The following is a 13758-nucleotide window of genomic DNA, read 5'->3' as shown; positions in this document are numbered from 1 at the left end:
GTGTTATCTTTTCCCTTCCCTTTTGATCTACGTCCACCTCGTCTTCTTGAATATCTTCCACCTTTTGACTAGTTAGAACTCGAGTTATTTTCTCGTTCGTTATTATTAATATTAAGCTTTGACTGAAATGCACTCTATATTGGTTTTTTGGAGTGTTAGACAATTGTTTCTCAAATAATTTTAAGGATGAAATCACTTCTTAGAATGTGAGTGTTGAAAAATCATTTGTTCTTCAATGACGGTTACGATGGGATCGTATTTCTTAAGAAGGCATACGAGAATCTTTCGCACCATTCTTTGGTGTGTGAAATCTGCTGAAGGCGTTAATGGACAATCGACGTAGTCTCTTACAAACTCAAGATAATAAGATTAAAAAGGAAAATATTTTTTATTTTATTTCATTTTCTTTCTGCAAATACATCTATTCTATTTATACTGGGAAAAAATTCTTAAAATTCTTAAACCTCCATTACTCTTAAACAGTCATAATTAATGCTTATTAAGAAACCTATGAATCAAAATATAATAACTTCTAATAATAAATAGACCTTTAAACTTTTAGGTGACTCTTTAATATCTTAATTAATTTTATTTTCAACACTCCCTCGTAAAATTAATTCTTCTTCATGATTCCAAGCATATTCCTCATTCTAATGAAAACCTCCACTCCAAGAGACTTTGTAAAAATATCTGCAATTTTATCAACATATTTCACATATTCAAGTCTAATCTCTTTTTTTGTACTCTCTCGAATGAAGTGATAACGTGTATTGATGTGTTTACTTCGATCATGAAAAACAATCATGACAAAGGTGTATCTCTTTCCTCCCAAGATGTTAACTAGAATTGGACCGAACATGTCCATGTGCAATAATTTTAGGCATCGGTTGGATTGAGAATTCCCTTTACTTTTAAAAGTTGATCTAACATGTTTGCCCAACTTGCAAGTAGGACAGACCTTGTCTTTTGAAAACTTTACTTTTGGCATACTAGAAACTAAATCATTTGAACAAATGGTGTTAATAGTTTTAAAATTCAGGTGGTTTAATCTTTTATGCCATAACCAATTTTGATCATTTTTGGCTACCATGCATAAAGAATCAAACGTCATGTTTTTCCAATTCATTTTGTAAGAATTTCCTACTCTGCTTTCGGTCAGCAGGATGTTGTCCTACTGATCTTTACTAGGCAGGTAATTTTTTGAAAATCAATAGTATAGCCATTGTCACACATCTGGCTGATATTGATCAAGTTGTAGCACAGATTTTCAACTAGTAGCACGTTGTTGATGATTAGGTTATCATGGATAATCTTCCCTTACCCACGGTCTTACCCTTGTTGTTATCACCAAAAATGATCTTAGGTCTAGTGCACTTAGTCACTTCGGTTAGAAGCCATCTATCTTTGGTCATATGTCTGGAACAACCACTGTCTATATACCAGACATATTCCTCCAAATAGCTAACATGATGTACCTTCAAAGAAACATATTTACAGCTTTTTGGTACCCACATTCAAATGGTTCCACGATTGATCAGTCCCTTGGGAATCCATATTTGATATAGCACATGCACTCGATGTGGTAAGCAGATTCCTCTCTAATCTAGGAAAATAACATTATGAAGCAATAAATTGGATTCTTATATATCTAAGAGGCACTTCAATTTTTTGTTTGTGTATTGGAAATGGTGAAACTGTGTTAGAAGGTTACATAAATATTGATATGGTATGAGATCTAGGTCATAAAAAATCCACTTATGGTTATGTGTTTATTTTTGTAGTGGGAGTTGTGTCGTGACAGTCCATTTTGCAAAAATGTATGGCTTTATCAACAATAGAAGCATAAACATTGCAGCAACTGAAGCTGGTAAGGAGTTATGTGGCTGATTGATTTCTCTTGGAGCTTGGTATGGAGGAGTGATAGGGGAGAGAATTTAGGAGAGGAAATGACGTGTCCCCACATCACTGGTTAGGAAAAAGATAAAAGATGAGGAGAGAGATAAAAAGAGAATTTTTTTATTGTTTCAGCGAATCAAATTGCACCACCTCATTCCCTCTCAAATTTCCTATCCCAAATTTCCCCCCTAATCATTTCTCCTTGGTATGAAACAAATGATGCAATTGTTTTATGTTCTAGTTAGAGTGCCATAGATTTGAGCAAGAATGCAACAAAACATATTAATGTGATATTTTATTAGTTAAGAGATTTAATATAAAACTAGCAGATGAAGCTAAAGAAAATCCACATAGATAAGAACCCGTCAGACATGTTTAAAAAGATAGTTCAAAAAGACAAGATTTGTTGTCGACTTGTCGGCATGAATACTAAGTGATGACTTGAAGATCGTTGTGCCTCTCTTCGTGGGCTTGAAGTGGGCTTGAGGGGGAGATTGTTGGGCCATGTGGGTCCAGCCCACTTATGCAATTAATTAAACAAGAAAATTCTAGAATGTTATTCATTCTATAACTACTAGAAAGAGAGAGCATTTTTCTAAGAGACGAAATAAAAAAAAAGAAATGGAGAAAGAAGAATTGAAGGAAGCAATAACGATCTCTTTACCTTTTTCACCTTTAGGTTCCAATTTCTTGTGTCTTATATCTAGACTTGCTTGGGTCTGAATGAATTTCGTTTTCTCTATTTGAATTCCTTAACTTTAGGTTTAAAGTTGAGAAGAACATTTGTATTTGTTTCTTATTTATAGTGAAATTTGTCGATTGACCCCGTAGTTTTTTACTTGGAGTTTTTTACCCTCCAAGTTGAGAGGGTTTTCTACCTAAATCTGGTGTTGTTTTATTGTGATTGATCTCCTATTTTATATTTGGATAACATGTGCATTTACCCATCTCACATCGATTAATTATAATAGAAAATTATTATTCATTTCAAAATTTCCAATAGGACCCGTCATAGACACTTGCAAGAAATTTGGCCATTTGGTTTAAATAGGAAGCGAAAACATCATATTCTTCGACATCGTTACCTTCGCAATTAGGCTATCATTTCCGTCTCATAACCAAAGATTATGATCATTCATTAAAATTTGGTAGCCTCTTTCCATGAGTTTCCCCAAACTCAAAATATTACTCTTTAATTTAGGGACATAATACACATCGGAAATAAAATTGCGTGTATCATCTTTCAACCGAATCATAATGCTATCTTTTCCTTAAATATGGATTTTCAAAACATCTTCGAACATAATTAAGGCAAAGATAAAATATAGGGAATTAATATAAATGAAAGTTGTAATTTTCTCATAATATCTAATTAATACGGTGAAGCGTTACACCACATTAATATTAACAACAACTACTTCAGAAGTTTCTTTCACTTTCAGCATTTTTGTAATCATTTGTTGAACGAGTGAATATATGTTGTGGGTCTGTGTGCCTTTTTGCTGATCAAAACTATTCAAATAAAAAGGAGTAGTTTTAGCTATATTCACTTTAGATTTGTAAGTTGCCTTGCCTTTTGTATCCCGCTGACCTTTGTACCAATTAGGATAACCATGAATCTTAAAATATGCATCTACCATGTGCCCATACATATTGTAGTTAGTACCAAACTGTCCTACCTTATTAACAACCCTCTTCTTTCTATCAAAATTGGAAGGCCTATTTTTTTTTCCAGTTCTGAAGACTTATAAAATCTCTTTTAAAAGATTAATCTTTTACCGCCATAGCTGATTGTTGATAGGAAGCTTGTATTTCCAAATACTTTTTTACTCCCAAAGCCATGGAAAATTTTTATTCATAGAGGTCAAATGATCTATAACCAAAATCTGATTTTACATATGAGTATAAAACTCATTTAGACCTATCAAAAACTGCATTAGTCTAGTAATATCATACATATTAGTGAGTTCTTTGATAGTTTAACAATTACATACCAAGTTATAGATACATGTGTGAGTAGGGTGCAAACATTGCATCTCATCCCACACTTTCTTGAGTTTAGTAAAATATTTCTCAAGGGTTCTTGAGTTAAAGAGCCCATTACCATCCACATATCTTTCTTTTATCTCATCCCAAAGTATCTTAACAGTGGGAGTATAGATAAAAACATCAATCATTTCTTTTAAAAGAGAGTTTAGTATTCATGACCGCACCATACAATCAACCTTTACCCATTGTTGAATCTGTACTGGATTGTAAATAAGTTTGACACACAACCCAATAATGAACCCCAAGAGCTATGCGCACTGCTCGACTCCAGATTAGGTAGTTAGTAGTGGAAATGAAAGTGTTACTATTAATAAGAGGAGAGCCATTATTATCAGTTGGGTAGGTTCTAGAAGGAGAAGATCAATGATCAGATTATCATTAGTAGTAGTGGTATTGGAACTATCGTTAATATTGGCCATAGACTAGATGATATAAAATATCAGAGGAGCTATGGAAGCTCTAATACCATAACGAGGAGATATAAAAATTTATGAGAAATGTTGTTATAGAAAAGAAAATGATAGTGTGAAAAGAAAAGTTTTTGATTTTATTTTATTAAGCTATAGGCATAGCCTATTTATACTTACAATATTAAATTGAAAAGGAAATAAATAATAGAATAAAATATAATCTAATAAAATAAAGTAAAATAAGATAATGTTCTTAACATATTCCCAAGATATGCTTTAACATATTTTCTAAGATAAAATCCTTAGGTTTATATTATTTAGGGCCTGATTTTTTGGGCTTAACGAGATTATTCAACAAATCACCCCTTAATCTCGTTATACCGCTTCAACTTTCTTGACACTGAGCTTCAAACGCATATTGTTAAACTTGTTTCTCCCTAACGCCTTTGTTAGGATATCAACTAGCTGGCAGTAGTGCCAACGTGGTCAATGTCCATCTTGCTTGCTTCAATGCACTTTCAGATGTAATGAAACTTCGTGTCAGTGTGTTTACTCCTTTCATGATAAATTGGATTCAAGTAGAGTTAAATGGATGACTTGTTATCAACCAGTAATTTAAATTTCAATTCTTTACACTCAAATAGTTCGGCGATAAGACGACTAAGCCAAACATATTGACATCTCGTTGCTGCCGTTGTGATGTACTCAGCCTCACATGAAGATAAAGAAACAATCTTCTACTTATGCGAAGTCCAAGTCAAAATGTTGCGTCCGATAAAGAAAAATATCCTGGAGGTGATTTTGTGGTCGTCAACATCGCCAACGAGATCACTATCAATGTAGCCTACTCATAGCTTCACTTCCTCCCAAATTATAACAACACCCATAACCCAACCTAATTTCCTCGCAGAAAATCATGAAACAAATCAAATCCAATCAGACATTTCCAAGGAAGGAAATCAACCTCAGAGTGAAGCTAATGAAATTATTCAGATATATGGTAACAAGGCTGGAATGGGTTAGGGTTAAAAGAAAAATAACAAAAAAAATGAAATGGGTCAGAGTTCAGAAGAATTCTAATAATGAAAGTCATGGTAATAATCAAGGTATGGAAGTCAGTTCCAAAGGTCATGATCACCACAAGGATAAGATCAATGAGGGTCTAGGTCAGCACCAAGCTAAGGGTCATAATTAAGATCCAGCTATGGGTCAAGATTAGCAACATGTTGAAGGTAACGAAGGTCTGGATCAAAATCGGGGTCTGGGTAAACATAAATCTAGGTCAAAAACAGGACTGTGACCAAGAAAATATAGGGCTCAAAAATGTCGAATTTCTTGTTAAATCTTTTGAACGTGACCTAGAATACTTGGGTTCAGAGAATTTAAAAATCCAGAATTGAACCTAAACAAGAGAGGTATTGAAGCAAAAAGCTTAAGCTCTGAAGTGGGTCGAATTAAAATACGAACTACTTAAGAATTTAGCAATGAGGAATTTTAATGTCAGAAAAGGCCAAACATAAGAGAACACGCGGACACTCACAAACATAAAGAAGGGGCTACTAGCACTAGTGAAGTTGATCCGGATGCAAAAAATCTATAGCCATTGAAGATAGTGAAGATAGTGATGCATACGACTTCACTGATGATGAGACAGATCGTGTAGTAAAAGACACTTTTGAAATGCAGGAACCAAAGCCCTATATCCATTTATGAATATCATAACATGGAACATAGGAGGACTTAATGATCCTCTCAAATGAAAACAAATTAAGAGGATTATTGAGAATCAGAAGGTTACAATCATGGGGATTCTGAAACGAAAGTCAAAAGCAATAATATTGACAAGGTTTGCATGTTGTACGTTGATAGTAGTTGGGAACTCATTCAAAATTCGAACTCGAGAATTGGAAGAATCTGGGTTATTTGGGATCCAATGGTTGCCGATGTCAAGTCACTTTTTCCAATGAACAAACAATACTGATTGGGGTTAAGGAAAAAATCACTGTAATTGAGTTCTAACTTGCTATCGTCTATGATAGCAATTCTAGTACCGAGACAAAATTGCTCTGGAGTTGTATTAGGAATTGGATTGATGGCGAAAATCATGGGGTGTCCTTGGTGATTTTAATGCTACGAGAAGCGAAATTGACCGAAGTTCGGAGTCTGATATTACCCAATATATGATTGACTTCAACGATTGTATTAGAGACATAGGATGCATCGAACCAACCAACTTAAGGAACTTCTTTACATGGTCATCAACTCGAGGAGATGGACATATTCGGAAAAGCAGAATTGATAGAAGTCTTGTCAATGAAGTGGATTTCTCAATTCTCGAGAAGTCTACTACACGTTTTGAATCTCGGAATCTCGGAATCTCGGATCACAACCCTATCAAACTCTTCTAGGAGAAGGAGGAGATGTTAAAAAGACCCTTCAAGTTTTTTAATTTCTGGATGGAGAGTGATAATTTAAAAAATATACTAGTAAAGTGTGGGCCGAAAATGTGGATGGATCAAACATGTCCAGGGTCTTAGAAAAGCTCAGACTTCTAAGAATCCAACTGACAAATTTGACAATAAGAAGTTTAGTAACATATCCAAACGAGTCCAAATAGCCAAAATTGAGTTAGAAAAAGTCCAAAGAAAGTTACCTGGGAGAGAAAATAATGAGCAACTTAACGAGGAAGAAAAAGACGTCCTTGGTAATTTCAGAAAGCTAAGCTTATTAGCAGAGAATTTTGTGAAATAGAAATCAAGGCAGAATAGGCTTTCTCTCGGTGACAAGAATATTGTCTTCTTCTATCGGAAATGTATGGCTAGGAATCTGAGGAACAATATTTACAGGCTGAAGATTGATGAGGGTGAATATGTATAGGGACAAAAAGGGGTACAAAATCTCGCCAACAACTTCTATAAAGAGCTTATGGGTACAAAGAAAGCACAACCAAGTCATTTGAATACTTTATACCAGATTATCGATAAAAGCGTTTCTGCTGAAGATAGTCAATAGATCTAATTAGGGTTGTCACACGGGATGAAGTAAAAGAGGCTTTGTTCAACATCAACGGTATTAAAAGCCAGGGTCTAGACGATTTTAATACTCAATTCTTTAAGGAAAATTGGTCGGTTGTGGGTCACGATATTATAGAAAGGGTTCTGAAATTCTTTAAGAACGGGAAGATGCTCAAGCAATGGAATACTACAGTCCTTACTTTTATACCCAAAATCTCAGTTCCCGAAAAGGTTCAAGATTTCAGACCGATTTCATGTTGCAATGTCGTTTACAAAATAATTTCAAAATTTCTTTCAAAATGATTTAAAAATGTCATTGGTAAAATTGTTAGTTTATATCATCTACATTCATTCTCGGTCGAACTATCTCACATAACATTCTACTCATGCAAAACCTCCTTAAAGGTTATGAGAAGAGAAAAATATCCATGAGAGTGGCTTTCAAAATTGATATAAAAAAAGCCTTTGATTCTGTTAGAAGGGAAGTCATTCGGGACTTTATGGTCGTATCGGGTTTTCCCATGATTTTTATAGAATAAATCATGCAATGCGTTTCTACCTCTCGTTTTGTAGTTAGCATCAATGGGATCCACGGATGCTACTTCAAGGGTAAAAACAGCGTGAGGAAGGGAGATCCCCTATCATCTTAAATTTTTGTCGTCATCATGGAGATCTTTGAGTGCATCTTTACGACGTTCCAAAAGAATCGACCATACATCTTTCCTTCATTCTATGAGGAGGAGGGTATCACCCATTTATGTTTTGTTGACGATTTGTTCATTCTTGCGCATGTTGACGTAGATTCCATAAAAACTGTAAGAGATGCACTAACATGTTTTTATGAGGTTACAAGTTCGACTATCAACGAGAAAAAGAGCTTAGCATTGTACGGAAGAGTAAAACAGGAAACGAAAGCAAACATCTACAACATCATGGGCATCGCAGAATGAAGCTTTCCAATAAGATACTTAGGCATACCACTCACGATAAAACAGATCCAAATCTCGCACTACAGACCACTAATCGAGTAAGTGAAGAACTAAATTTCTGATTGGGCAGAAAAGAAACTTACATACACTAGAAGAATTGAGCTTGTCAAAAGCGTGGTAATGGGAATCATCGGTTACTAGTCGCAGCAACTCGTGCTCCCGAAGAAGGTAATGAAATAACTTGACAAGCTATTGAGAAACTTTATTCGGGGAAGCAACGGGAGAGGCGGGAAGAAGACGGAATAGGGCTCAAGAACTATGTTGAATGGAATAAAGCGTTGACGTATAAGCACCTATGGGCCATCGAGAGCAAACAAGAATCACTCTGGATCAAGTGGGTCCACATATGGTTTATGAAACACGAATCAAGCGTTTGGACATCCAAAATAAGCAAATGTATGGGATGGTCATTAAAGAAAACAGCTAAAAACAATATTACATGACTTTTTTATATTAGTTAGGGAGACGACGATAGCACAATGTTTTGGCATGATCCCTGGTATGAGGACCAACCGCTAATCCATAAAAAGAAATTCAGAAACGTGAGGATTAGACGGGACTGTCTAGCTGCCAAGGTCAGAGACATTAAAGACGGGCTATGGAATTCTCTCCTTAGACAAATACCGATGGGGCGGCATATTCTCGAACATACCAGTAACATCTAATTCAACGAAAGACACAGACGTACACTGATTGAAAGCCGAGGAAAAAGGGAAGATGATTTCAAGCAAAGTGTGGAACACCATCCGAGAGAAGGAGCAAACAGTAGATTCAGTTAATCTAGTTTGGTGGTCAAAGGTTATCCCGAGACACCAATTCATCTTATGGCTTGCATTTTGGGAAAGGCTAAACACGAGAGATCGCGTCAGGAAGTACATGGAAATTCTAGATTCAAGCTTGTTAGATTAATTTAAATAAAGAAACAAGGAAAACTATTTAATTAAGACTAAATAGGAATTCATTAATTAAGTTGAATTAAGAAAATCGATTTAATTAATTAAAATGAACTTATGATAATTAAAATCAATACGACATTGTTTTGATGATATGTTATTAAATTAATAAAATTAAGTTATGCAATTGTTTAATGCGCATGTACAGGTCATAAGACGCTGGCAGCAGGCTTGCTTCAAAAGCATAGTTAAAGAAGCACTGGCAGTTGACTTGCTTCAACAGCAGAGCTGAAGAAACATTGACAGTCAACTTGCTTCAAAAGAAAAGTTGAAGAAGCGTTGAAAGTCGACTTGATTCAAAAGCAGAGTTGAAGGAAGCGCTGACAGACGACTTGCTTCAGCAGTAGTCTGAAGAAGCGTTGGAAGCCGACTTACTTCAGCAGTAGTCCGAAGAAGCGCTAACAGTAGCTTTACTTCAGCAACAATTTGAAGAAGCGCTAACAGCAGCCTTGCTTCAACAACAGTCTAAAGAAGCGCTAATAGTAGTCTTATTTCAGCAATAGTCTGAAAAAGTGCCAACAGCAGCATTGTTTTAGCAGTAGCCTAAAGAAGCCAATAGTGGTGTTACATCAACGATTGTGATGCGTTAACAAGTAGACTGTCACCTGGCATACAACTACTAGAAAGTCGACACGTATCTAAGAACGAGATTTGACCGTTGCTATATTTCAATATAAAAGGACATCAAAGTACAACGTCGAATCCCTGGATTTCTAAACGATGGATCCCTGGATTTCTAGAAAGGGGATCCCTAAATATCTTACCTCTCAATCAAATCACGTATCCAAGAATTAGATCGACCATTGCTACAACTTCAATATAAAAGAACAAAGTACAACGGCGAACACACATTCAAACATACGAACGATAACACATAAGAAGAACAAGCCTCTGAACTCTCGATCAATATACTCTCTCTCTCTAGCTCATGTTTCATAAGTGCATTATGTATCTCATTTATACTAAACTGAGAGATAATTTACTGTAATATCTGAGAGTATATTCACCATTGTAAGTTAAACAGAATATTGTCTGTTCAATAGAATGATAGCTAAGAGTTCAGAACAGGAAGCTGTTAAGTCATGGGTTCTAACTAGGTTTGTATAGACGATATACAAACCAAAGCCTTCTAGTGGAATCCTTCTAGAAACAGAAGAAGGGGTGGCGTAGGAGTTTTATTTCCGAACATCCATAAAACTCTTGTGTTATTTCCTTTCTGCATCTCTTATTCCATAATATGTCACTTCAAATCTTGCAAGCATTTCCGCATTTGAATTCATTCAAGAGCCTACGACGATTTGTTGAAGAATAGAAACAGAATTTAATCTGTAAAAGGATTAAAATCGCATTAAAATTCAACATTAACTCAACAATATTCACCCCCCTTCTATTGTTGATGTTGATCCTAACAAGTGGTATCAGAGCAGACTTTCTATTCTCAAGCAAAGCAGATATTTGAATTCTAAACAAAATCCCAATGTTCGCGAATGAAAACTGAAAGATCATGATGCAAGCTCATTTGGCCGCTCAAGATGATGATATGTGGTATGTCATCATAGACAGTCCAATGAAGATTTTGAAGGTCAGCACAACCACAACTACAACCGAGGATGCTCTTGAGATGTGGGAGAAGCCTAGATATGAGTGGATTGCTAAAGAAAATAGGAAGACCAACCTTGACAATGTGGCCAAAGATGTTCTCTACAAGACGTTGGACAAGAACATGTTTAGCAAGATCAAGTCATGCTCTACTGCCAAAGAAATTTGGGAGAAGTTGACCCAACTCTATGTAGGGAACGATCAAACCAAAGAAAACAAACTAATGGTTACCACACAGAAGTTTGATGGCATCAAGATGCGTCCTAGAAAGACAATGACTGAATTCGATGAACGATTCAGCAGCATAGTCATTGAGCTCTCGACTCTGGGAAGATTTACAACAATAGAAAGGTTGCTATCAAAGTAATGAGAGGCTTACCTAGAGAATGGGACATCAAAACAATGGCGATGAGGGAATCCCAAGATCTCAACAAGCTTGAGTTGCACGACTTGTTCGCCGATCTAAAAGCCTATGAGTTTGAAATAAACTCAAGGAATAAATAGGAGTCATCCTCATCCGTCATAACAAAAGCATTGGTGACTACTAAAGAGCCACCTGCCACGATAGATGCGAAGTATGCTGAGTAGATCAGCAACGATGCAATGTAACTCTTCGTTAAGAAGTTTGGAAAATTCATGAGGAAGAATCATTATAATTCTAACTATAATAGATATAATAATAAGGATGAATCAAAAGCAAACTTGAAATTCTTTAATTGTGATAAAACGGGTCATTTTAAGGCTGGTTGTAGAAAACCATAGAGGGACAACAAGAAGTCGCCTGATAGAAGAAACAGAAAAGAACAAAAAGCTCTGCTAGCTAAGGAAAGTAAAAGCAAGTGGGCTGATAGTGTCTCAGATGGCAGCTCATCAAGCGAAAGTGAAGATGAAGGCGTAAAATATTTCATGGTCAACTACACTGAGGTATTTGACTTCTCTTCTGACGAATTTATGAGAGATGATCTAACCACTGTACTCAATTACATAGTCATTGAGTACAAGAAACTATCAGACTCTTTTAATGAAATAAATTTGAACACAAATCTGATAGTACAAGTTTTTCATCTCAAAATCCTGAACCAACAGTTTTGAATAAAGAAATAAATGATCTCTCATCTAAGAATGAGAAGCTCAAAGAAACAATCAAAACTCTTTTGTTGAAAACCAAAGATTAAACTATGTGATTAGTTCATGGACGAAATCTAGAAAAGCTGTCAAACAACTGATTATTCAACAAAGGCCTGTCGGATGTAAATCCGGTCTAGGATTTGATAATAGCTCTCAAGATGAGTCTAGCAAAAAGTTGAACCCAATAAAAGGCAAGCTTAAATCTTAAGCTTTGTCAAGGGTAATTTAACTAACATTAGAACTAATCACAGTTGTGATGACTTAACTTTAAAAGGTGATATTAAATATGTCAAACCAACTTCTAGCTGGCTCAAGCCCGAGAAGCAGGCAGCCAGCTGGTCTAGCAAATAAAATTTGACAGAAAGTCAAAAGGTTTTCATCACAAAAAATCTTCTAAGGCTAAGGGATCATCAGCTGGTAGGAAAACATCTGCCAAGTCTAAATATTAAGTATTATTAACAACTCAAAGTGGGAAATCTATAAAAATAACCCAAATATGGATCCCAAAAGGACTAATCAATCATTGATCTAAGTGAAGATGGGTACCAAAGTTGTAAATATGTATATTTGTAGGTAAATTAGAATAGCTGCCTGGAGGAGTCTGTTTGGTATCTGGACAGTGGCTGCTCCAGACACGTGACAGGCAACAATAGGCTGCTAACAGACATCACAAAATACATAAGACCGAAAATCACATTAGGTGATAACAACAAAGGTAAAACCGTGGATGAGGGTAAGATTGTTCACTGTAACCTCAATATTAATAACGTATTGTTAGTAGAAAATATGTGTTATAACTTGATTAGTATTAGTCAAATGTGTGATAACGGTTACACTATAGATTTTCAAAAATATGCATGTGTTGTTAAAGATCAACAAGGGAACACTCTGTTGACAAGAAGTAGAGTATGAAACTTATATAAGATGAACTAGAAAAATAAGACGTTTGAACCTGTATGCATGATAGCTAAAAATGATCAAAATTGGTTTTGGAATAAAAGATGAAATCATCTAAATTTAAAAACAATTAACAACATTTGTTCAAAAGATCTTGTAACTGGAATACCTAAACTAAAGTTTTCTAAAGATAATGTTTGCCTTACTTGTTAGATGGACAAATAGGTCAGATCAACTTTTAAAAACAAAGGGAATATCCAATTCAACAGGTGTCTAGAATTATTGCAAATGGATCTGTTTGGTTTAATTCTAGTAACAAGTTTAAGGGGAATGAGATATACCCTTGTCATAATTGATGATTATTCTAAATTTACTTGGGAATATTTTTAGTATCTAAGGATTAAACTAATGAAAATTTTATCAAAATCATTAAAATATTACAAAATGAAAAAACTTTAAGTGTTATAAAGATTAGAAGTGATAGAGGAACATAATTTACAAACATGAATTTTTCTTCCTTCCTTGAGGAATCTGGGATTAGACATGAGTTGTTTAGTGCCAGAACTTCATAGTAGAATGATGTTGTTGAAAGGAGGACCAGAATACAAAAAGAAGAAGCTAGGTGTCTCAAAAGTTGTGAGCAGAAGCCATTAACACAGTATGTTATACTCAAAACAGATCAATGATAAATAAATGTTTTGATAAAACACCTTATGAAATTTTCTATGACAAAGTTTCTAAAATTTCATATTTTTGAATTTTTGGTTATAAGTGTTTTATTCATAATATTGGAAAAACTCATTTGACTTCTTTTGATGTCAAA

General features: G+C 35.0%; 1 protein-coding gene across 1 annotated transcript; it reads left to right on the top strand.

Moving 5' to 3' along the window:
* Positions 1-10815: 10815 nt before the first annotated feature.
* Positions 10816-11277, top strand: LOC124941289. The gene has a single exon (XM_047481592.1). It carries the CDS (start codon positions 10816-10818, stop codon positions 11275-11277), a length of 462 nt encoding a protein of 153 aa, XP_047337548.1.
* Positions 11278-13758: the final 2481 nt, after the last annotated feature.

This window comes from Impatiens glandulifera, chromosome 1 (genome assembly GCF_907164915.1).
Source record: "Impatiens glandulifera chromosome 1, dImpGla2.1, whole genome shotgun sequence".
NCBI classification, from domain to species: domain Eukaryota; kingdom Viridiplantae; phylum Streptophyta; class Magnoliopsida; order Ericales; family Balsaminaceae; genus Impatiens; species Impatiens glandulifera.
This window is presented reverse-complemented; position numbering and strand designations above follow the sequence as displayed.

Coding starts and splice junctions, on each gene's coding strand:
- LOC124941289 (XM_047481592.1), top strand. CDS start 10,816: ATGATGCAAGCTCATTTGGCCGCTCAAGATGATGATATGTGGTATGTC.